Source organism: Grammomys surdaster, unplaced genomic scaffold (assembly GCF_004785775.1).
Source record: "Grammomys surdaster isolate TR1022 unplaced genomic scaffold, NIH_TR_1.0 126271, whole genome shotgun sequence".
Taxonomy (NCBI): Eukaryota; Metazoa; Chordata; class Mammalia; order Rodentia; family Muridae; genus Grammomys; species Grammomys surdaster.
The window spans coordinates 6583292-6609023 of record NW_021621071.1 but is presented as its reverse complement, the minus strand read 5'-3'; the positions used below and the strand labels follow the sequence as shown (position 1 = coordinate 6609023).

General features: G+C 44.3%; 1 protein-coding gene across 1 annotated transcript in view; it reads left to right on the top strand.

Moving 5' to 3' along the window:
- Myrfl (myelin regulatory factor like) overlaps positions 1-25732 on the top strand; it is a 112188-nt gene that overhangs the window by 55917 nt on the left and 30539 nt on the right. The window contains exons 7-13 of the mRNA XM_028759039.1: positions 2512-2707; positions 5235-5311; positions 6689-6799; positions 9086-9176; positions 15279-15479; positions 19907-20015; positions 20792-20901. Coding sequence (XP_028614872.1) covers positions 2512-2707; positions 5235-5311; positions 6689-6799; positions 9086-9176; positions 15279-15479; positions 19907-20015; positions 20792-20901 — 895 coding nt within the window. The remainder of the gene's footprint in view (positions 1-2511; positions 2708-5234; positions 5312-6688; positions 6800-9085; positions 9177-15278; positions 15480-19906; positions 20016-20791; positions 20902-25732) is intronic.

Sequence of the window (25732 nt, the reverse complement as noted above, 5' to 3'; positions counted from 1 at the left end):
TCCCTTCTCCCACTTGCTCCGCCCCAGCCTTGGGCTTCTTAACATTGTCTTCTCATAGCCCGTTTGCCTGAGCAATTATTAAACGACCCTCGGAAGATCTACATCTATCTCTATGTCCATGTCCATATCTTTATGGACATCTATCTATATGAAAGGTACACAAAACATTTGAGCAACAATTCTTTGCTATAAATATAAGCTTGCCACTTCCAAAAGAGAAATAAAATTGTACACTAACGAGATGGGTGGGCTTATTAATTTGTACATAAATAATTAAATCTTGGGTCAATATTTGATACTGTGAGACATGGGATAACTTCAGTGTTTTCCAGAGTTGATAGATGCTTTTTGGTTTTGTTATTGTTAATGTTGAGAACATTGACCCACATGAATATATGGTATAAAACTATGAAAGGCAGATTTAAAGCCTTTTCAGGAACTGTTGGCAATTCTCTCCACACCCTAAGCCAAAATTTGTTTAGTGATTTTTTTTTTAAATTGAAACTCTAGTTGACAGCTTAAGCAGCAATTTTAAAATATCTATTTTAAAATAAAATATCAAAGCCCAATCCAACCCAAAGATAAGCTAACTTGCTTGATACTTAACATGCTGAGTAATTATGATTGGAAAATATTTTAAAAGTATTTTCTGTCACCACATTTTTTATCTTTCTGAAGAACGAAAGAGTTTGTACAGCTGGTAGAAACACTGCGACTCATAACACACGACAGTTTGGGATGTGAGCCCTGTTTCAGGTAGCCATCATTGGCCTTGTCTGGTATGACGGTATACATACTACAACACGTGTGTTCAGAACTAAGGGTACAGCAACATCATACAAGATGACATGGCCTACACAAACGAAGCCAGAAACGCTATGGACTCATTGCACATTTGATTTTAATTAACATCTGGCCACTGTGTATCCGTAAACCTTCTACTGTTGCCAAATGTTTTTTGTCACCCAGATTTTGCCCATTCAGTTATACGGCCCGTGTCAGGTTCTGAGGCACAATGAAAGAACATTAGTGGATTGATTGTGGCAACCAGCGTCAGTATCAAGTTCCTAGATAGCAAAAGGCACGCAGTCTTTGTCAGATTCTTTGTCCAGTGGCTTTTCCTTTGCTGCTGGTGAGCACTGCCTTGGCCAGGACTTTGATTGGTTATTGGAAAGTATCAATGATGCAGGGACATGATTCATTGTCAGGTACTCGGCTCACAAAGAACACAGGCATTCCTTTCCCAAGAGACCCATTTATGGTTTCTGCTTTGGGGATTAGAGTAAAATTTCCAAGTTCTGTGCTTTTGTGATAGCAGCAGCTACCTTTCCTGAGAGGCCTCAGAGGCAGGGAGCCTCACAAGAGGCCAGTGGGTACCCAGTTCCTCTCACTCCTGCCTCTGAGGAGAAACTGCTTCCGTAAACAAAAAGTCCTTTCTTAGGAGCCTTGATCACCTAACACGGTCCACATGATACAGCGAAAACTCACCAAGGAAGGTTTCCATGTTTCCGTTGTTGTTGTGTCTACTTAGTGACGTTAGCATCTAATGTGTCCATTTTACTAATATTTAAAATAGATTTGTTTTGTTAATCATATGTCTGTATGTGGGTGTGTGAACATCTATACTTTGGAGGAGAAAGGGGGTTGAATTCTGGAACTGGAGCTCCCAGTGGGTGTGAGCTGCCCAAAGTGGGTGCTGGGAAACTGAACTCAGATCACCTGGAAAAGCAGTGCACACCCTGGGCTGCTGAGCCGGCTCCACAGCTTCCCCTTTCACTAATACTTACAAGTCCTTTTATTAATCATGTTATAGACACGGCATCACTGTTGAAACTACCAAATAAAGCAAAATTCTGACTACCCAGCGTGTCACCACCCCAGTCCTATATGCAGAGGAAATCCTGTGGTAGGTTTTCAGTGCTATTTCCAGACTGGAAGGATGGAAGGAGAAAGAGAGTATTCTAGGGAGGAGACTGTTTCCCATCGGTACAATGACTGGTACAACGACTGGCTCTGGTTAATTTGTTTTAGGGTCGCTCCTGGCAGTTCTGACCAGCTTGTTTTTTTCCACAAGCAGAAGGCTGAACATTCTTTCACCTGAGAAGCTGAGGTGCCCGTGAAATTTAGAGGCTTCTTTTTAAAGGGGGGGGAGATGAATTGTTCTCCAGATGATTCTAAGCGATGTGGTGTCTTCTCAGCTTCCAGCAACCCGTTTCTAGTGCACGGCGTGGAATCAGATTCAAAGTTTAGAAACCACCAAGGGGGCGGAGTCTAGAGAAACAATGTTTCCATTCCGCAGGATTCCTACTGCTTCCTTGTAAGGAGATAAGAAAGCCAGTGTGCTTCGGAATATCATTTTCATTTCGGCAGTAAAAATGCAGGAAGTTGATTGAATAAATGTCACACTGGGCACTTTGCATAATGGGCTTTCTTGAAGTGCTTATACTATTGATATTATCGGTGACGAAGGGTAATGCTGTGTAACTGGTTTCTCGATTCCTCTCCTTTCAGGCCTGAAGTGGGCTATCAGGTTGTGACAGACAAAGGGTTCGCTTTCTCGCCAGTAGATGAAGCTTTTGTTTGTCAAAAGAAGAACCATTTTCAGATAACCATCCACATCCAAGTCTGGGGAAGTCCGAAGTTTGTTAAGACCCAAATGGGCCCGAAGCCAATAGAAATGTTTTACTTGAAAGCTTTTGGAATTAAGGTAGGCCTCTTGTTCATTCAATTCACTTTAATCAGTATTTCTTTTTTTTTAAAGACTTATTTAAATAAATACTATTTTATGTATATGAGTACACTCTAACTGTCCTCAAACACATCAGAAGAGGGCATCAGATCCCATTACAGATGGTTGTGAGCCACCATGTGGTGGCTGGGAATTGAACTCAGGACCTCTGGAAGAGCAGTCCGTGCTCTTAACCGCTGAGCCATCTCTCCAGCCTCTAATCAATATTTAAGTGTTCTAGTTATCTATTATTCCATAATCCTAACCTCAAACCTTAGTGACTTTAATAAATTAATAACAGTGGTAATTTATTCAGAGCACAATTCTGTCCTGGTCAGTTATGGCCGTGACAACGCTTCTCTTGTCGCCTCTCAGGCAGAGAAGGCTGCTATGCTACTTCTATGTTGTACCAGTCACTTATGGGTGTCCTGTCACCTGGTGCTTAAATGGGGTTGTAGCCAGGAGGTGTCTCTGTGAGGACCTCTCAGTGAGCTGGCTTGTGCTTCCACCATCCCGGTAGATAAAGGTTCAAGACACAGGAAGTAGAATCTGCCCCTTCCTCAGGTGTGAGCCCTAAACCTGACACTACATCCCCTCAAACTGTGGCTTTTAGTTTCCAGTGTGTAAACTGTATCTTCGCCTTAGCACAGTTGCTTGCAGCCGTTTTAGTTTTGATGCCGGGGGAGGCGTTCTCTACCTTCGAAAGCTGAAGAACCATTACTTACGCAGCGCCCCGTTTCTGTAGTTTAACAGAGGGAAACTGAGGCCCAGTGGTGTTACATAAGTTATATCTAGGATACTAATGGCAGAGTTGCTTTATCTGCGCTACGTCATCTTTATGTCAATCATTAGTGATGTAGCAGCAATCATTTATTTGGGTCACCCACCTGTAACTTGGTTGGTCTGGCTGTGACAACACACTTCTGACAGTCATCAGCTGAGTCCCTTCTAAGATGCTCATAGCATGGCTGGAAAGTGATCAAAGGCGTATCAAACCATTTTCACCTATCCAGCCCATTAGGCGAAGCGACGTCCATTGTGTACATATCTCAGGCTAATGGAGAAGTTGGTCCTAGGTGTGGTGTCTTCTAAAACGTAGCTGGATGCTGCATCTACCCATCACCTTTGTTCCCAAGTGAACTCTTAAAATGAATCAGCAGCAACAATGAAATACAAACAACAAGCAAATAAGTAACGACAGCCAAACATATTTTTTCTGATCATGGAAACAATGTATCCACTGTGAAAATGTTGACCCGTAATAGAAATTCGTGAAGAGGAGACCGCACCGGTTCCTAGCTGGGGTCCAGCAGCTTTTGAGAAAGACTGTTGCAGTGTGAACGCCCATGTGCTGTGTCTCAGAGCACTACGCTGGCACCGTTCACAGAACACAGTGTGTAGCAGCTGTAGGATTATTTGCTTATGTCGCTTATTACATATATATTCCTTACATGATAAGTCATCGTCTCTTCATATTAGGACTTAAGCTCTGCCAGGACAGGGGTGTGTTAGTGTGTTTTTATTGTGTGTGTTTGTGTGTGTGTTTGTGTGTGTGTATGTGTGTTTATATGTTTGTATGTGTATTTGTGTGTTTGTGTGTGTGATTGTGTGTGTGTATGTGTTTATGTGTTTGTATGTGTGTATTTGTGTGTGTGTGTTTACACTCATATGCATGTGTATGTTAGCAAGGATCAAATTGGTGACCTCATGCATAACTAGGCAAGCGCTCTATCATTGGGCTCTACCTCCAGACTTCTTTCTGCTTTTTGCTGAGATGCGATTTCACTAAATTGCCCATGCTATTCTTGCATTTATTTGTTGCCCAGGAAAGCATGAACTAGATGATCTTCCTGCCTCATCTTCCCAAGTATCTACAATTACAGGGCTGTAACACTAGACCTAGTGATTGTTATTAATTTTATTCACTTAAAAGTTATACCCATCAATATATATTAATTGTATATATTAATGGATTTCATTGTATTTCCATATGGGCATCCAAGTGCATTGATCTTGTCCATTTCTGATTTTACTCACATTTTTTTTCTTTTAGAAAGAAAAGGGCAATAGTAAGAGGATTGGCTGCTTTGTTCACTTATCTGAATGCCTACTGCAGTGCCTGGCACATAATAAGTGCTCACTAAATAGCGAATGAATGGATGGATTCTTTGAGTTGTCTTGGTCTTGTTTAGTTTATTTTTTAAAAAATTTTATTCATTCTTGCTTCTGAAATTTTGGTCTTTTAATAGCATACTCTGTATTTCATCATTTACTTCTGCAGACAAGACCCATCTCCAACAGGCCTTTCTCTTGTGGCACACTAGAGATAGACAGTGCCCATTGTCTAGTCTAACATGACTTTTTCAGAATTCAGACCTTCCACCTGGAGCCTAGCATGGAACCCTGGCAAAGGTTTTAAGCATCTGAACATTTTCTACTAATGAACACTATTCTAATATGTTAACTAATCTATTAAGTGATTGATTTACTTTTTTTTCCCATACAGGTGGAAGCCACCAATCAAGTGATTGCTATTGAACAGTCACAAGCAGATAGAAGCAAAAGGACTTTTGATCCTGTTAAGTAAGACGTTCTTTTCTGAGTGTCTTGGTGACGCTTTAGGGAAGAGGAGTGATATTATTTCTTCTTTTTGCTACTTAATTAGCATTTTATTTTTATTAATCATTTTATTTGTTTCCATTTTGAATAATAGCCCCTTCCCAGTTACCCTTCCACAAAGCCCCCTTCCAGTTCCTCCTCCCCTTTGCCTCTATGAGGGTGCTCCTCCACCCACTCACTTGCCCACTCACTCCCCCCTCACTGATCTAGCATTCCTCCTATGCTGAGGCATCAAGCCTCCACAGGACCAAGGACCTCCCCTCCCAGTGATGTCACATAAGGCCGCCGTCCTCTGCTACATATATATCTGGAGCCATGGATCCTTCTCTGTATAACAGAATGCTAGTATTATAATCACCCTTTCATCAATTTTAAAACATGCTTTGAGGCCATCGCAAGAAACTACTATAAAAAGGTCCACCTGAAATTTCACCACTCTTCTTAAGACGCTTCGATAACGGATGGACTTACTAACAGTTTGATCCCTTGAGATAGAACATGGCTAGATATTTTAGTTTGTAATTTAGATTAGCACGATTTCCATTGCATTAACTTTGAGGTTACGTAACAGCCCATTTGAGGTTACCTACAGCTTATTTCTCTGTGTATTTTATGGTGACCTTGACAGATTCCGGGCTGAAAGCTGGCATTCATGGTAGTATTCGCAGCAGTAGTGAAGTAAAGAACCAAGAGTCCTCTCTCTAGAATGGCGTGAGGTGGGATCTAATTCTTGGCTTATTTGGCCAGGAATACAGATGAGGTAGCCTAAGCTAACTGCAGCCCATTTGGGGCAGGATGGTCATTCAGCCTAGACAGAGCCACTCATACAAACTGCTGTGGAGTCCAGGCATGAGAGCAAGCACTTGACCTGGTACATGGGTCTCTCCCATGCTTGGGCAGGCTACGTGGCTTTTCGTGGAAGGATGCTGTTTTCTGTGGCTAGGCTATGGGAGGTCACCTATGTGAAGAGAAAGTCAGAGAGTTCAGGAAGAAAAGAAGTGATTTGCGAGGAACGAGGTGCTATAGCAACTGTGCAGAGCCCATGGGAGTATCTTTCTACCCGCTGTGGAGGCTACAGACACCGTTTGTGACATTCTGAGTTCGTGGTCTTTGGGTCGAAACCTGAAGCCTAGCTTCTGCTAGCAAGGAGTAGTTCTGTGGCCTTCCATGGTGGACACTCCTACCCATGCTGTGGATCCCTAAGTAACAAACCCTAGGATAAACTGTCCTCTGCAGTGTGATGGGAGCAGGGGGACCAAACATCCGGGGCTCTCAGCAGCTTAGCCGTGACCAAGCGCTGCGTTCTCTTATGTCTCTCGATACTTCCGTTGTTTGTTTTAGAATCGACCTCCTGACTGACCAGGTTACCAAAGTGACCCTGGGACGGTTACACTTCGGTGAAACCACAGCGAATAACATGAGAAAGAAGGGGAAACCGAATCCCGATCAGAGGTACCTGAGGCCCGGTGAATGAGAACGGCCGCACACGTGACCTAGGCAGGACGTGGCCTCTAGTGCCCCCGAGATCCTTCGGGCCACCCAGCCAGCACACTCAGCCAGCCACGGGGGTGTCGGGGTGGGGTCTCGTCTCTTCTCCGACTTGGTTTATTAATATATTTCATTTACTCAGGTATCTCCCGTCCTCACTCCCAGCAATGCTCAGTCTAATTCCCTCTGTGCGTCTCTACATGGGCACCCACATGTTCTCCTCATTGCTTTTGGTTCAGGACTGACTGCATTTACCAAATCGGTGTGCTGGTCCTGAAACTCCGCCCCCGCTTTTTTAACAGAAGAAAAAAGCAAGGCAGACCGGCAAACACCTGCAATCCCAGCACTTGGGAGTCAGAGGCAGGAGGATCTTTGAGTTCAAAGCAAACCTGAGCTATGTAGATCTCCAAAAGCAAAAGGAGAAGAAAAGGGAAAAAACTAAAAAGGAAAAGAAGAAGAAATGACAAGGGAAAGCCCCTTAACAATGTACACCTGTCTCCTTGAGAGTCCTGTCCCAGGACCGGCAGAGGTGGCTGCTACCTGGGAACATTTGGAAATACCAGTTTTCAAGCCTCACCGAGATCTGCTGACTCAAGTGTTGGCAAGTGAGCTTAGCCAGCTGTGGCTCCCCAAACCTCTGGGTGGTTCTGTCATGGGCTCAAAGTTGAGACCCACTGGTCTCAGGACATACGCTTTCGTGTTGAGTAGAACCGAGTTTAGACACAACACTGTTATGTGCTAGCTCAGTGACCTTAGGTGTAGCTTAGCCTGTCTGAAATGAATTTCTGTCTATGGCCACACCACCTGGAATGTTCCTGTTCTCATCTAGAATTCATTTCTTATACTGTCAAGTGTGTTCCAGAGCAGTACTTGTTCCAGTACATTCTGGGGGATCTTAAGCAATGTCGGTGAACTGCTTAGTCCAATGCATGGCCCCTTGTGAGTCCAGTGGACACAATCATTAATAGTGATTTGATTTAGTTTAAGGGGAATATCCTCATTGTCTAGAAACTCGAGTGGGAATTTGAGGGGGTCTGGAGTGGCTCAGGAGTTAGGAACCCAGATACAGGAGCTGCCATGCTCAGGGTAAAAAGCCCTACCACCACCCTCAAAGCCCCGGTGCCCAAGAGAAAAACTTCTGTCTCCAGGAAGAGAATGTCTCCCAGTTCCCCTACCTGAGATTCACAGCCAAATCTGGGTGTGTGTGCACCTCCTGGCTTCTCTTGGATCCTTTCGTGTTTTTTTTGAGACAGGGTTTCTCTGTGTAGCCCTGGCTGTCCTCAAACTCACTCTGTGGACCAGCTAGCCTCTAACTCAGAAATCCACCTGTCTCTGCCTCCCAAGTGCTAGGAATAAAGCCATGAGCAACCACTTCCCAGACTTTGATCCTTTTCTTAGGTTGCAGTTCTACAAAGAGCAAGGAGGCACAGCCTGGACTCCCCCCCCCCAAAAAAAATTATTTTATGGATTTGAATGTGTTTCCTGCATGTATATATGTACACCACATGCCTGCCTACTGCTCATGGTGGTTGGAAGAGGGTGTTGGTTTCCCTGGAACTGTAGTTATGGATGGTTGTAAACCACTATGTGGATGCTAGGAACTGAATCTTGTTCGTCTCTAAGAAGAACAAGTGTTCTTAACCAATGAGCCATCCTGTCTCCAGCCCTGGGAAGATAAATGAGGGTAAATGTTATGGAGAGTTTTGGGGTTGACTTTCAAGAAGTGGTTAGACCTTAAGATTGTCTCACTGATGGTCTGTGTGAGGAAGATGCCTGCAATGAGATTTGCTTTGGGAGGATTTGAGGGAGGTTCAAGTCTTCAGCTACAGTCAAGGCCTGAGGGCATTGAAAATGGAGGATATCCAGGAGCAGGTCAGGATGGGAGGGAACCAATATGATGGACATATCCTCCAAGTCTCCCTCCTTTAAGGCCCAGGACCTGTGGCTTATATGGTTGTGGACACGGGAACCCTGGTGGCTTTGTTCTGTGTTTGTAAACAGTCCACATAGGTGGAATGAGCTCAGTGCTCAGAGCTCTCCCCAGGGAGCAGACTCCCAGACACACCTAGACAGCCAATTGTTCTTCCAGTTCCCTGGGGTGCCTCTGGGATAGGAGAGGAAGGCAGTTGGTACGCAAGTGAGCCCGTCTGGCTTGGCTCACTATAAATGAAATGTTGGATGCCATTTCGTTGCACAAATCGCACCTCCGTTCTTTGATGTGCCCCCATCAGTCTGCTGTTTCTCAACTAGATACTTCATGTTGGTGGTCGGATTGTATGCTGCTAACCAAGACCAGTTCTACCTGGTGGCTGCCCACATCTCTGAGAGGATCATTGTAAGGGTAAGCTCAGCTCTCTGGTTTCCGGGACCACACATCCTTTTCTCCCTTGCAGGAAGAAGCTGAATTGTCCGTGACATAGACAGACTTGAACTGTTGTATTTCCTAACTGTTGTCGGTAATGGTAATAGCAGAAGCTATGATGTTAGTTTAGTAGTTCTCAACCAAGGGCATTTTGTCCCTTATTTTGTTCGACACCTAGTGCATAGAGAACAGAGAAGATGCCCAATACTTTACAATACACAGGGAAGCACTCCCACCGGAAGTGTCTCTCCCCAAATGCCATGGTACCGAGGCTGGGAAATCCTGCTGTTGACTCTCTGTTGGAGGCACTGGTTAAACATCTACACATGACACTTCTTTATACGGAGGATACATTTTTATTCTGTGAGTATTCTCAATGCCCAGAGGAAAGAGGTTTGAGAAGCCTACTCATACAGTATCAGTCAGCTCGCAAATGATGGAGTCTCCGATAGCCTGGCTCTCTCTGATCTAGGCTTGCCAAGTGAAGAAAGGACCCAGAAGGTTTTCTGTGTCCCAATGTGATTGCCGACCCCAGGGCATCTGGACCACGGCCTTACACAAGGGAATAGCTCAAATCATTTGCTGAGTGGCTACAGTTGTGGACGGTGTCTTGGCAGCTGTGGGGACATTAAGCTACTAGCAGCTGCAGCTGCAGCTATGAGGCCAGACTGGCTGCCACCGAGAGTGTTGTAGGAGACAATAGGTTCACCAGGCATGGCAGCCTTGGTGAAACTGTGCTGTCTCAGGCCTTTGAGAGCTACACAGAGAGGATGTGACGCCCTAGAAGGACGCACCAGTCACTGTGGGCATGCCTATGTTCACAGCTACCAACCTGAGGCTCCGGAGACACACCTGCCTCCTTTTGGAAAGTGGAGTTTCTTCTTAATCCGATTCGAGCAGTTCTGAAACAAAGAAACCCTCTGTAATTATGCCAGCTAAACATGATAAGCTACCTACTAGTGGAAACCCTCCAGTTACCCCTAGAAATCTCACTGGAGGGGAAGCAATGACAGAAATAAAGTAAAATGTTTGTGCGAAAGCCAAGCTGTTCACACGCGGGCTGTTTCTGACATAACCATAGGCCAAGAAGACTCGTTTGAGGCAAAACCAAGCAGCCAATCACGGAGGTATCTATCCAGTCCTTCCTGCAGAACCCCCAGGGTCAAAGCCATGCTGGACATCTCATTTGTTATAATCTGAATTGCTCTGCTGTGCTGACAAATATGATCTGAATTCCAGTCCAGAAATTAGGTTGCTCACTGTCTCTGACTTCTCCTCAGAAAGAATGAAGACAGAAGAATCATTCTTTCTACTTTCTACTAACATAGACTAGTGGGCATGGTAGTGCTGTCCTGAGCCGTGTGCTCAGCACTTGGGTCACACACTCTGTTAGTCACCTGCGCTCTTTGAATAATTTATGTAGCAACAGGGTTTCCTCTTTCTCAGCTGGCAGCACCCTAAGCACTAAGCAAGTGCAGAGAGCAGCCAGGGGAGAAAGGGAACCTGGCTCGCCTGACCTCCATTAACAGGAAGCTGTTAACCAACACACCTTATAGATCCTCTTCACAGCGCAAAGATGGTTAGCTCACAGGCTGAGCTTGGGCAGTCGAACGGTGGTGAAATTCACATTTAGTCTGAATGTGACACACCGAGTTGCGTTCAGCATGGATTAGGTGTCGTGTTATTTACCCAGGTTTTAAATTCTAAAAACATATTGTGCCTTGGAGACAGTAGCTGTCTCCCAGCTATTATTTTTTGGTTAAGGAGAGCATCCTAGTGTAGCAGTAGAGTTGGAGACACCAATTTACCCTAAAAATAATGAGAAGAACAAGGGTAACAGTAACGTAGACGCTCCTTATTCCAAAGAGCTCACCGGGAGTATTTCATCCTCCCTCCAAACACAGGCATGAAGGTGGAAACGGACTTCTCGGTCCATTTAAATGGTTAACACTGTAACACTGTGTGTGTGTATGTATTTACATATGTATATATAACATATACACATAACATATAACATACAACATACATGTAACATAACATATAACATACAACATACAATATATAACATACAACATAAAACACAATATACAACATACAGCATAATGTGTAATATATAATGCATAATATGCAATATACAATAACAAATAACATGTAACATAACATGTAACACGTAACACATAACACATAACATATAATATATAATCAAGACTACATTGTACCCAAGAGTCAAGTGTGGCCTCTAAGGCCATGGTCTGGTTCTGCTGGCTTGAGCTCCAGAATGAAAGACAAGAAGAAAGGTTTAATAATTAAAGGCATTGCACGCTTGATCATGTAAAGGGAGGGAGAGACAGTCTGAAACTCTGGGTGTGTATGTGTTTCTCAAATGGTGGGGATCAGTGTTTTACACTCTGTTAGAAGTGACGTTATGAGGGCTGTCCCCCAAGACTCTGGCCTCTGGGAGGTGTCCAGGACACCACATTTGTCAAAGTTCTTCATGAAGGGAGAATGGTGGCCAGTGTTTGGCCATTGTCCAATCTGGCTTGTCAACCGTAACATCTTTAGAAATATATTAAATTCCTGTGGTGAAAATGGACTAATTTAGTGTAAATTAAGGTCTTCTCCAGTACGGGGCTTTATTTTTCAGTCTTTGAATGGAGTTCCCTCAGAGTTCTCTCTGTTGCCCAGGCTTTTCCTCAGCTCTGTTTCCTTACTAAATATTCAATTAGAGATAGTTTGGGGTGCTGTGTGGCAAGCAGGAAGGACAATTGCTTTTGTCTGTCTTGCAAAGCCACTCTGGGATTTCCTTCTTTGGAAAAGAAACACATGCTTTCTTTGTTTTGTTTTGTGTTTCATTTTGAGAAGAATAGAAATGGCCCCATCCTCAAGGATTCCTGCTTTCTCTGGAAACACTGAGGTAGAAGACCAACACCAAAGACAATAGCGTCTGTAAGACTGGTGAAGAGGACAGACAGAAAAGGGCCATTCTCAGAGCAGCTCATTTGTGTGCGTGTGTGTGTGTGTGTCTGTGTGTGTCTGTGTGTGTATGTACACACACACAGACACACACACACAGACACACACTCACACACACACAGAGACATACATACAAGCAGATACACAGGCATGCATACACGGACACACACACACACACACACACACACAGAACCCTAGGGAGCTTGTGCAGACACAAATAGCTAAGCCCATGTCCTGAGTTTTTACTTTAATCGGCCAGGGATGTCCACAAATATGCATTTCTAACAGGCCTCTGGCTGCAGTTGCAGATCTATATAAACCACACCGAATGGTCCAGAATATCTCCGGATCCCGTTTTAACAACTTTTTAAAAAGATGCACAAGTGGATTTCCTAGGGTCTTGACCCTTGTCTGTTAGCGCCTTGTCTGTGTTAGAGCCAGAAACAAAAGTGAAACAAAAACAACAACAACAACAACAAAATCCTGTGATTTTCCTTCCAGACTCAAGTCACGTCTAATGCTGTTTGCTGTCTTGAGCATCTGCAGGGCGTGCCCTTAGCATTGTGTTCCTGCAGAAGGGAGTCCCCCCCCCCAAACTCCGACTCCACAGCTGTGCTGCTGTGTGATTGTAGGTTAAACAGTAAGTGCTGCATCCGGCCAATTACGTTGAGGATGAATTTGTGTGGATTCACGCTTAATTCAGAAGACTGTTCATGCACACACGACTTCACTGAGCTCCACAATAACCTCTGGAGACGGGTAAAGACAATAAATAGGCCTATTGATATTCTTCAAAGGATAACACTCATACTCAAAGATAAATATTTGGCCTCAAGTCTTACAACCAGTTGATTTCATATAACTTAGACCGGGATGTTGAGTTCAACCCTGAACATATGAAACCATGAGACAAAAAAAAAAAATAGTTTAGAAAAGTAAATGAGGGGCTGGAGAGATGGCTCAGTGGTTAAGAGCACTGACTGCACTTCCAGAGGTCCTGAGTTCAAATCCCAGCAACCACATGGTGGCTCACAACCATCTGTAATGAGATCTGATGCCCTCTTCTGGTGTGTCTGAAGACAGCTACAGTGTATTCATAAATAATAAATAAATAAATCTTTAAAAAAAAAAAAAAAAAAAGAAAAGTAAATGAAACTAGTTTGGGTTTGGTATCCAGCAGCCACTGTTGGGCTTCATGTGGATGGATGTCAGTTCATAATTCTGGAGAGCAAGCAGTATAGATTGCTTTCACACGTGAAGACACAGGTTCCAGGAGGGGAGGGGAAATAAACGTATAGATCTTATAGTATTTCTCATTTTCGATAATGAGCCCTTCTTAGTCTCTCTTGGAGATCTATCATGTTCCTTGTTGAAATAATTTGAACATATTTTAGGGATTTAGTTTCGTCTCTTGAAACAAATATAAATGTTGCAATTGTATTTAAAAAAAATTCTACTTACATCTGCTTCTCAGTATCCAGTTACCAACACGTTAAGAACTATCCCAAAGCTCATTTGCAACAGCAAGAATCCATCACTGTCCCATTCTGCTTCCTTCAAGGGGCTCGTTATGTGCAGCAGACAGCAAGATGCATCTGCACGTAATGCTTCTGTGTTGATCACTCACCATAAAAAAACTGAGTCGAAGCCAACTTACGGTTCACATCCAACCAGCCTGGGGATCTTGAAGAAAAGCTGAGGTTGAAGTGGCTTTGTACAAAATAACATTCAAAGCTGTTGGCTTGCATCCTCCCACCGCTTTTGTCTGCTAAGAGTCGGTTCCTGGGTCTTCTGAGAGGCGCAGGTTTTCAGCTGGTAGAAACAAAGTAGGAGGCTGGAGTTGCCCCAAAGGTTCTTCAGTTGAAATCAAACTAAGAGCTAAACTTGGTAGTTTCATTTATTATTATTATTATTATTTAATGTATAACACATACGCGTGGCACAACATTCATGCAATACCAAAAAAAGTGTCTAGTGAACAGTATGGCTCAGCCAGTTCCTGGCTCTCCCAGTGTGTGTTCATGAGCAAATCTCTGTGAGGACTCTGAGCCATCTTCAGGGATAAATAGCACCCAGATATCAGGCGCACCAGACAGACAAAATGGAAGTCCCTGTGCTAGTGCTACCTGAAGAGGTGTCAGGATCATAGTGAATCTGGACTCTCTTCAAGGGGATGCAAACGAAAAATCACATTTAGAATATCGTCCTTTAGGAAAAGAAACCGGGTTTTGTCATGAGACATGCGAGGGATTTGGAGACCCCGTGTTTGGAAATACGTCCACAGTTACAATGGAGCAGAGAGGAAAGAGTACAACACAGTAGAAAATGTTAGGCAGAGCGTTTTACTAGAGGGAAGTCTCTTGTAGTCTCGCTTGGATTGTTGTTAGGGGTGGCTGGTTGCTTCTTCTAAGCCACATTGTGAAAAAGCAGGGTTAGGGTCGTTACTTAGTAAACAGAGGAAATACAGAGCTAGCTGGAGCACAGATTACGTGTTCTTAGGCAACTTATTATCTTGCCAGAGTGCCAGTGTCAATAAAATGAGCACGACGGTACTTATATCATAAAATTGCTCCATGGAGTAGCACACAAAAACGTCGCCGCCAAGATTCCACGGTACTACCTGTGTTCAGGGAGTAGTTGAGGCGTATCAACTATCTGTGTTAACTGCTTGTTTGACAGATGCATGTGCAATCACTAGTATGAGTGTTTTGAAGTTATAAAAGACCAGTTAAGTACAAGGTATTTTTATTTACTTGAGCATTAAATAGTGTGTACATTATGCCTGAAAAGAGTCATATTTTAGTCTCTCATCCCCTTCCTCGTATTTTAAAGTTGTCTGGTATGACGGAACACACAGTTCAGTCTCTGAGAAATGTCACAGACATTCGATGTTCTCAGCCATGGCATGCAGAGCTCCTACCGTTGTGGGTTTCTCTGGCTCTCCTGGGCTCTTGGTGTTATTTGCCTGTATCAGCGTGTTCTACCCGGTATGGGAGTCTCAGAGGAAGGACTCAGATAACAGTCTGTTTTTCCTTTGCTCTGAGGATGCATGATCAACTCTTTCTGCCACCAGAACTTTAATTGCAGTGTGCCGCTGTGTCTCTCCAGGCCTCTAACCCTGGGCAGTTTGAAAATGACAGCGACGCACTGTGGCAGCGAGGACACGTTCCAGAATCTGTCGTCTGTCATGGGCGAGTAGGAATAAACACAGACGCACCCGATGAAGCCCTGGTTGTCTGCGGCAACATGAAAGTGATGGGGGCTGTCATGCACCCCTCGGACAGCCGCGTGAAGGAGAATATCCAGGAGGTGAGCCTGGGGTATGGCACATGAGCCCTGCTTCCGACACCTCAGTCAGGTGTCTGGGACTCTCCAGCCTGACATGCCTGGCTCTGGTGTGTTTCTGTGTCGCCTGTTGGGTGTGAAATGAACAAGTTGCTTGAAGATAATGGTGGGTGGGTGGGGTGTCTCTGCTGCAATGGCAAAGCTGTTCTTTGTTGTTGTTTGGTTTTTGTTTTTTTCGAGACAGGGTTTCTCTGTGTAGCCCTGGCTGTCCTGGGTAGACCACTCTGTAGACCAGGCTGTCCTCAAACTCAGAAATCCACCTGCCTCTGCCTCCCAAGTGCTGGGATTAAAGGCGTGCGCCACCACTGCCCGGCGGCAAAGCTGTTCTTGTTGCTGGAGTCTGGGTCCACCTAACAGAGTCAGTGGACAATGTCATTGATGTCTTGGGCTGCATGTTTTACGTTGTTTTCTACAGGCTAGTGCTTGCCTTCCAGGCTTGGCATTCGTCTGGTTGCTGGTAGAGACCTCTCCAGCCCCTTCCTCCCAGGGTCCTTTATATTGGCTCTGCTAGCCCTTGTCTTTCCCCATGCAAGGGCTTATGAGGGTCACTTGACAAGCTCCCCAGTCTGGGACCCTTACTGGGCCAGTCAATTTAGGGCCAGAAATCTGGTGCCTTGATTCACTTAGGATAGGCAGTTGTCTAGTGGATATCAAAGTCTGGCCCTGAAGATTTGCTTAAATAAAGAAGCTTCCCCAGGCTGCTCGGGGTCTTCAACTGTGACATGGAAGTAGGCCTGGCCAACCCTCAGAAGTCATTTGTTTTGTAATTACTTGGGATAAGAGGACAAAGTTCTGTAGTAGCCCAGGATGATCAGATGATCAGGACGAAGGCTCAGGCCGCTCCTATCTCCAGCTTCCTCAGCATCCGCCACATCTCCATCCTCTCGTTCTGGTTTCCTCTCACAAAAGCATTCTTAAGACTGTTAAAAATCTATTTTAGGGCTGGAGAGATGGTTCAGTGGTTAAGAGCACTGACTGCTCTTCCAGAGGTCCTGAGTTCAATTCCCAGCAACCACATGGTGGCTCACAGCCATCTGTAATGAGATCCAGTGCCCTCTTCTGGTGTGCCCAGCTTCTGGCTTGCAATCTGTGTCTAGAGAATACTCAACTATGAGTATTTTAATCTATGTCAAGAGTTTCTTCTAAGATTGTATGTGCGGAACACTTTTTACCTGTATAAAACTAAGTAAACGGCTGGGCAGTGGTGGTGCATGCCTTTAATCCCAGCACTTGGGAGGCAGAGACAGTCAAATTTCTGAGTTCGAGGCCAGCCTGGTCTACAGAGTGAGTTCCAGGACAGACAGGGCTATACAGAGAAATCCTGTCTCAAAAAACCTAAATAAATAAATAGATAGATAGATAGATAGATAGATAAATGAAATTCATTACTTGTCATGCTAGAGGCTATCCCAAGGAATCCCAAGATAAAGGCATTGACAAGTTTAATGTCTTTTGAAAGCTTTGGCTAATGGTGTGCTGACAACTGTCTTCACATGGTAGAAAGATGGAAGGGTCCAGGGAAAAGGGATGTGATTCCTTACATTTTTGATATTTGTTTTAAACAGAATCCCATTTGCTAAGTAGATCAGGCTGGCCTTGAACTCACAGAGATGGGCCTGCCTCTGCCTTCTGAATGTAGGGAATAGACTACACCCCACTCTGTTAGCTCTTTTGTCAATGAATGTAGAGATCTCATGACTTAACCCCACTGTGGTGTATTAAAATATTTAGGAAAATGGTTGATTTAGTTATTTGGGGTCTTTTGTGGCTCCATATAAATTTTAGAATTTTTTCCCCATTTCTATGAAGAATGTTGTAGGGATTTTGACTGAGATTACATTGAATCTGTACATTGCTTTTGGTAGAACGATCATTTTTACAATATTAATTCTACCAACCTATAGCCGTGGGAGGTCTTTCCATTTTCTAGTATCTTCTTTAATCTCTTTCTTTGGAGGTTTAAAGTTTCCATTGTAGTTCTTCCCCTCCTTGGTTAGGGCTGTTTCTAGTCTATTATTATTATTATTATTGGTATTGAAAATGGGATAATTTTTCTAATTTCTTTCTTAGCCAGTTCATTCTTCATATAGATGAAAGCACTGGTTCCTCTATGTTGGTTTTTGCATTCTGCAATGTAACTGAAAGAATTTTCTAGAAGATTCTAGTCTGTAGGGTCTTTTTAGTATAGAATCATGTGATCTATGAATAAGGATAATTTTAATTCTTTCTATTGAAATCCATCTTACAGTGTTCTCCTCTCTGACTGCTGTGGCTAGGACTCTGAGCCCTTTACTAAATGTGAGGGGGACCCTTAGCTCATCCCAGACCTTACAGGAAATGTTCCCGGTTTCCTCCACTTAGATAATGCTTGTTATAGGTCTGTTTTAGGTAACTGTTATTATTTTGAGGTACACTCAGTTTATTCCCAACGTGTCTAAGACTTTCATCATGAAGGCATATTACATTCTGTCAAATGTCCTTTCTGTGTCTATTGAGATTTGTGATTTCTGTGAGGAAGTCTGTGAATTGTGTCTTACACTTATTGGTTTGCTAATGTTCAACCAACCCTGCATGCTTGAGGTGGAGTCCATCTGTAATCCTTCTATGTTCTTGAACTCAGTTTGTGAGTATTAGGCTGAGACTCTGCATCTATTGTCACAGGGAAACTGGTCTTTTGTTGTCTTTCAGTCTTTATTTGATTTTGGTATCAGGAAAATGCTGGTTTTGCAGAATAGATTTGATGGTATCTTTTCTCTTCCTGATTTGTTCCCCCAAACGGTTACTTTGTAACCCTTGAAGGCCAGAGAGGTAAAGTTGCTTCCCCTTCCCCATGACTCTGGTTACAGTGTATCCTTGTGCTTCCTGGGTCAGGTTTGCAAATCTTTGAGACCCCAAGAGTCATACCCTTCTGTGAAGCTGAGTAGGGGATGCTGATTCAGGTGGGGCCCTGACAGGATCCTTGCTGTATCTAGTGACAGCTGCCCTGAAAAAGTTTGGGACAGTGGCAGATGCGCTGCCCGCTACTGTTCTTTGCAGCTATGCACCAGTGGAGTGGTACTTGATGCAGAAGAAGCAGGCAGTCTGTGTGGTTGATGGACACTGCAGATCTCTTGGTGGTAGAAACTCAAGGATGACACAGCTTCTGTAGGCATTTGGTAGAGGTGGCATTTAAGGTTGACTTGGAGAGGGCCCAGTCAGCACGCCATATTCCCAGTGGCCAGTGTGGCTGCAAGTGTGGTGCCAAGTCAGACCTAGAAGAAAGTTCACTGGAGAATGGGGCACATGTTTGTTAATCAGTGGGTCCTGAGGTGAGAAGCTTTCCTGGGTAGTACAGCAGGGCTGGCCCCTCTTACTACAATAATCCACTCACTTAGAGATGGCTCCTAATCTCCCATCTTACCCAGAAGTCACTAGGTGATATATTTCTGATTGCCAAAATACCATTGATTTCATAATACAGCAGTATTCTAAAGGAAAAAAAAATCAGAGGACAGACAGAAAAGTCACTGATTTTTTTTAATCAGACTAATATCGTAATTAGATACAGCTGTTTCTGTGAAATTATAAAACAACCCAATCTTTCAAATTAAAGGGGATCTTTTGGATCAAACATTTAGTTTTAGAGAAGATTAACTTCACTATCTTGCTGTCAATTTTCTGGGGACCAGTAAATTTCTTTGAGGACTTGGCAATGACAATTGGGGACATCGTTAGACCCAATAGCAGGGGAGGATATCTATGTTAACCTGAACCCCAAGAGGCTTGGGGAGGGAATACAGGACAGTCCACTGAAAGAAATTCCATGTGGCAATGTCCAAAGTAACACAAGATGTGGGATCCCACTTTACTTAGAGGTTGTCTTTGAACTGGCAATGCATTTTCAGTTTGTAAGTAGAGGCTGGGTCACACACCTGTGGATGGCGTCGAACAGGACACGTTAGTATCCTAAACAGACTCTCCAGAATGAAAATCCTTGGACTTTTCAGAGAAGAAAGACAAAAGCAGCGAGGAGACTCTCGGACCCTGTAATGTATACTCAAATCTCTGATTCCATTTGTTGGAGCAGCGGTTCTCAATCTTCAGAATACTCTAACCCTTTAATACAATTCCTCATGTTGTGGTGACCCCTAACCATAAAATTATTTTCATTGCTCCTCCATAACTGTCATTTTGCAAGTGTTACGAACAGTAATGGAAACATTTATGTTTTCCCATGGTCTTTTTTTGAGGGTCTGAGAACCAGTGTGGATCCTCTAGCTTTGACTTCCCTGAGGAGAAAGAAGTTTCTCACCTCACTGTCAGTCTTCCTCGTCTCTCGGGGTCACACAGAACATCGACTTGAATAACAACTATCTACCCAGGTGAAATTTGCTCTCCCTTAATTAAAACAGGTTGACACGAACGAACAGCTGAGAAGAATAGCCCAGATGAGGATTGTTCAGTACGACTACAAACCTGAATTTGCATCTGCCATGGGGATAAACACTGCCCATCAAACAGGTACAGACACGGAAACCTTCCTTAACTTTCTGTGGCCAGCTCTGGAGCTTCTCCTTGTCTGTTCAGCCTGAGCTTGGGCGCCGGGGCTTTCGAAAATACCCTGTCGATCTAACGCATCCTTTGAGAAACTCAAGACCTTAGAACGAGGGCGGGGCGGGAGGCTAGAGAATGTACGGGTTACCTTTCACGTAACACCTCCGTGCTGTACCCCCAAGTCCTGGTAGAATATTTTGAATATACTGCTTGTGAGATGCGGGTTCAAGAGCCAAAAGCTGTGTGAAGCAAGACGGGGTAGGGGGTGGGAGCTAGGGGCGGGGAGCGGGGGGCGGGGCTAGACAGTCCGGGGATGGAGATGAGAAAAGGGTAGAGCTAAGAATATCAGCACTGTGATGCGTTCCTTAGCCTGGGAATCCTAAAAATAAGCAGGAACAGTGAAGGACCAACGTCTCCTATAGGAACGTAATGGAATCAAACCAGCAACAAGCTTCCTACTATGTACATGAATGTAAAGATATTTATTTACCCTTCACGCCTCCCTTCCCCATTAGGCAGGGACTTAATAATGAGAAGGCAGGAGGAAGGGAAGGAGTGGGGGACTTCTACTTTTAATTCTGTGGTGGTTCTCGCCTCAATTATAGATCAAAGGGAAAGCTGAGGTAAAAGCCTCTTTCCAAAGAGTTTTCATAGCCGTCGGGGTTCCATTCCGATGTCGGAAACCCTGCAAGCATTCCCCCTCCCCCACCCCCATTAACCCTGTTGGAATGTTTCGTGTGTAGGAATGATTGCCCAGGAGGTGCAAGAGATCCTGCCCAGAGCCGTAAGAGAGGTTGGGGGTGTCGCCTGTGGAGATGGGGAGACCCTGGAGAACTTCCTCATGGTGGATAAGGTAATCAATTACTCCATAGGTGTCTACAGCTAGCTACGGCTGTCGCTCGCTGCTGCACGCCTCTGGGGGCTGCACAACAGGCAGGCACAGTTCACCCAGAGATGGGGCTTGAAAAGAATCACTCGCTGAGCTGTGGAGAGAATTGGTACCAATTATCACACAATGTATTACCGGCATATAACAACAGCAATAGCAACAATAACAACAACAATAGACCCCATAGGGGAAAAGGACTATGCAATGATCAGAATTTCTTGTCAGCGGGGAGTACTGAAGGAAAACTGGCCCAGGTAGAGTGCACTTTGCATGGTTGTTCTCAGAATAAGGTCCAGAGAGCATGGGAAACCTTAACAAAAAGCTCAACCGTACTGTAAGACTTTGAGGCGCCTTAGCTACAGGGGACCCCTGAGTGGACCACATGGAGTTGGAAATCGATGCAAAAACAAGAGGAGTTTATTGTTCCAGTGCGCTGGGGTCATCCTGCATCCAAAAGGAGAGGCAATGACCTCAGGCAGCCTGTTCGGCCAGTTTCTATACAGTTTTCAGGGAAATAGAGCAACAGCCCCTAGGTACAATGTGATTGGCAGAACAGTGTGACTTTTAAACTGGTTGGTCCTTAGGTTGGTCTACCCAGAGGAATGTGTCTATGTGCTCTGGGTTTCCCTTGTCTGAAGGTGGCCAACGGTTCCTGTCCCCCCACCCCCTGCCAATGTGGTTTTCCTGAGGAATGTGATCAGCCTCTTCCTTCCAGAAGGGAGAGGTGTGTACATGTTCTATGACCTCTCTCTTCCAGGGGGTAAGAGGTCCCTATGTGCTCTAAGGACTTCCCCCTTCTGGGAAGGGAGGGGGCCTTGTGAAATTTTCCAAAGGTTCTAAGCTGACCACTTAGACAGTCCCTTGTCTTTAAAAACAGGAAACTATAGGTAGAGGAGAGGCTCAGTGGTTAGTGGCACTTGCCAATCTTCCAGAGGACCCAGGTTCAATCCCGAGCATGCACACAGCAGCTCATAACCATCTGCAATGGCAATCCTTTGGGTCCTGCACTCACCCGGCACACAGACATACACAGAGGCAAAATACACACATACACACAAAATAATTAAAGAGTTAAAAAGAAAATAAAAGGAAAGCAGGACTGTAGCCTGTAACAAAATACTTACGTTCTATAATACAAGGAAAATTATAATTCTTCAATGTGCCCCTTAGAATAATTAATAATTAAAACAAAATGTTGAAATTTTTGCAGGGTTGTGTGTGTGTGTGTGTGTGTGATGAAATCGTGTTTAAATTCCACAATAGGAACATAAAGTGGGTCACTTTTACAGTACAATTTACGAGTCTCATTTATTTCTCCAAGGGCTTGTCTAAAATCTTTGATATTCAAATTGTTCTCTGTTGAAGGATGCCCTCGTGGCTGTAGATTAGCGCCCCCCTTGATGGATAACTGGTCTAAGTCAGACAGTTCCTCTCTCAGTGATACAGCCTGTGTGGTTTGAGTAGTCCTGTAATACCGTGCCTGTCAATCTCATGATACCCTGCTCTCTTGCAAGGCTCACAGATGATGTTGCCACTGGCTTGATGTGCACCGAGTGAGTTAGGTATGAGAGGAAAGGCCCATTGCCATGGGGATTTTTTTTTTTAAGCAGTGGGCATGGATGATAGAGTGGAGAGTAATTTATACTTTGTCAGTTCATCCGAGGGTGCTTCTCCAAACTTCAAAGCCCACACAACCCAGTGGGGGTCTCCCTGAAATGCACATTCTGATCTGTCAGAGTGTTTGTCTATGACCTCTGCATCAGTTCAGTTCCCGCCTCTGGGTTCCCGCCTCGAGTCGAGCCCTGGTTTCTCTTGGATGATGGGCTGGCTGTAAAATGAAATAAACCCTTTCTTTTCCAGCTTGCTTATGGTCATGGTGTTTTATTACAGTAATAGAAGCCCTAACTAAGACACCTTTCCCCCTTCTCCAGGCTGCGACCTGCCCCCCTTAACCACCCACGCAGACACCTCCTGTTAGTGAGCTTATCTTTTACTAGATGTTTTCTCTCTCATCCTCAAACCTACCCAGTATGTTTCTGCCCCAGAGCTGTGAGAGTTTTCTCTCCTAGAGACTCTTCCCACAGGCAGTCTCATCCGGACTTCACTGCCCAGGCCTTCCCTGATGGTGCATCTGAAGTGATCTCTGCCCCAGATCACTTTCTTTTATGATGTTCAGGGTCATTCCGAGGTGTACAGTGACCTTGCACAGACCCTACTGTCTTAGTCGGGGTTTCTATACCTGCACAAACATTATGATCAAGAAGCAAGTTGGGGAGGAAAGGGTTTATTCAGCTTACACTTCCACACTGCTGTTCATCACCAAAGGAAGTCAGGACTGGAACTCAAGCAGGCCAGGAAGCAGGAGCTGATGCAGAGGCCATGGAGGGATGTTACTTACTGGCTTGCTTCCCCTGGCTTGCTCGCTTGTCTTCTTATAGAACCCAGGACTACCAGCCCAGGGATGGCACTACCCACAATGGGCTGGGCCGTCCCACCCTTGATCACTAACTGAGAAAATGCCTTACAGCTGAATCTCATGGAGGCATTTCCTCAAGGGAGACTCCTTTCTCTATGATAATTCCAGCTTGTGTTAACTTGACACACAATGCTAGCCAGTCCACCTACATATCCCTCAGCTGGACCTCTCTACTGAGAATAGTGTACACTGTCATTCATAGCAGCTTGGAGAGTAGTTGTACCCAACTGAAATTATCTGTAGATTTACTTGTCGATCTCTCTAAATAGTTATGTGAGAGCCAAAATCTATATTTTCAAAATGATTTCTCTAGTGCTTTATTGTGGTTTTCACCCTAGGCCTTCAAGCAGTGTAGAAACTTAACAAGTATTGGAAGCATGAGTTAACAAGTTCTCAGATGTCTTGGTTGACCCAGACTCTTTACAGCCTCAGGCCTCTGAAAATAGTCTTGAGTCTTCATCCTATTGGTCTGTCATTCCCTTTCTGGAGGTCAGAGAACTCTTGCATCCCATGCTGTCAAGTCTAGGGTTGAATAAGCTATAGATATCCAGGAAGGACTTCTTTATATTAATGTTCTGTTTCTGAATCTCAGTGAAGGGATGAGAAGTGGTTATTTGCATAAGAAAATCTGAAGATATGATTTTTTTCTGGGAAAGATGAGTTCAGATTTCCCTTTGAGATGTCAATTGAATACTCAAGATGAGAATGTCCAGATGGATGTGTGGGTTGCGGGACTCTGGAGAGCAGCTGGGGGCAGAGAGGAGGCGGTAGCAAAAGCGTGAAGACTCCAGGAAAGGAGAGATTATGGACGAAAGTCACAGATGAGAAGCCTGTGGCCACGTCTGGCCTGAGGATAACTTTTCTCTCATAGTTTAAAAAAAAAAAAGCTTGCAAATCTGTTGTCTATATTTAAAAATCAGAAATCTTCTCATGATTGTTTTAGACTCTCGTCTCCTGTGAAATAGCAGTTCTGGAAACATGAGGCTGGGGAGAAGCTTCCAGCAGGGGCTTTGAACTCCATGATGCAGCTCCCCACTATCTGTGTGGTAAGCAGCATTCAGTTGAGGCTCTAGAGCAGTGGTTCTCAACCTTCCTAACTCTGTGACCCTTTAATAGACTTTCTCACGTCGTGGCGACCCCCAACCATAAAATTATTCCCTTGCTACTTTATAACTGTCATTTTCTACTGTTATGAACCATAATCTAAGTATCTGTGTTTTCCAAAGAAACCCCCGTGAAAAGGTTGGTTTACCTCTCAAAGGGGTCGCAGCCCACAGGTTGAGAACCAATGCTGTAGCGACAGCCAGACAGAAGCTGAAAGGATGGAGCAAGTAAGGAAAAGACATGATTAGGACAGCACCATAAACCCAAGTTATAGGACCAGTTAGGAAGAGGGAGGAGGGAGATCTGATGGGAGGAGGGAGAGAGACCTGATGGGAGGAGGGAGATGCAATAGGAGGGTCTAGCTGGGACTAAGCTGGCAGTGGGTACTGGATGCAGGCAGTCTTCCTGTTGTGAAACATTGCCTGGCTGAGTTTGGCGCTCCAGATCTGTAGTCTCAACACATGGAAGGCTGAGGCAAGGGGATCACAAGTGTCCAGCCTGCCTAGACTGAATGAAATCCTATCTAAGCAAAACAAACAAAAACAATCCAGCAGAGCGTTGGCTGGTGCTCGTCTATAGCACTGATGTGACATCTGACTTCCTAAATTTTGCTTATTATTGAGTGAAATTGGCTTTATCTTTCTGTGATTAGTAAGAACTCTGTGGACCTCGTTCCTGGAGTTGGTACTTAGAATCCTCCTTCTGTGAATTTGATCCAGCACTCCACTCCAGGCATTTATTTGTCTCGTGTGTGTGTGTGTGTGTGTGTGTTTAGGTGTATGTATGTGTGTGTGTATGTGTGTGTATGTGTGTGTAGGTGTATATGTGTGTAGGTGTTTATAGGTAGGTGTATGTGTATGTAGGTAGGTATATGTGTGTGTAGGTAGATGTATTGTGTATAGGTGTGTGTGTGTAGGTGTGTGTATGTGTGTGTCTAGGTGTGAGCATGTAGGTATGTGTGTGTAGGTAGGTGTATATGTGTGTAGGTGTAATGTGCATAGAAGTGTATGTAGGTGTATGTATGTGTGTGTACAAGTTGGTGTATATGTGTGTAAGTGTGTGTTGCCTCTGTTATTTTATTCCTTCCTGGTACTCTTATAAAAAAAAAAAAAGCTAATTTTCTAAAGCTCTCCTAATAGCTGTAGGCAGTGATGCTCATTTCTCTTAGTGTTTTGGCCTTCTTTGTAGTGCTAATAACACTTTTAAACTATGTAC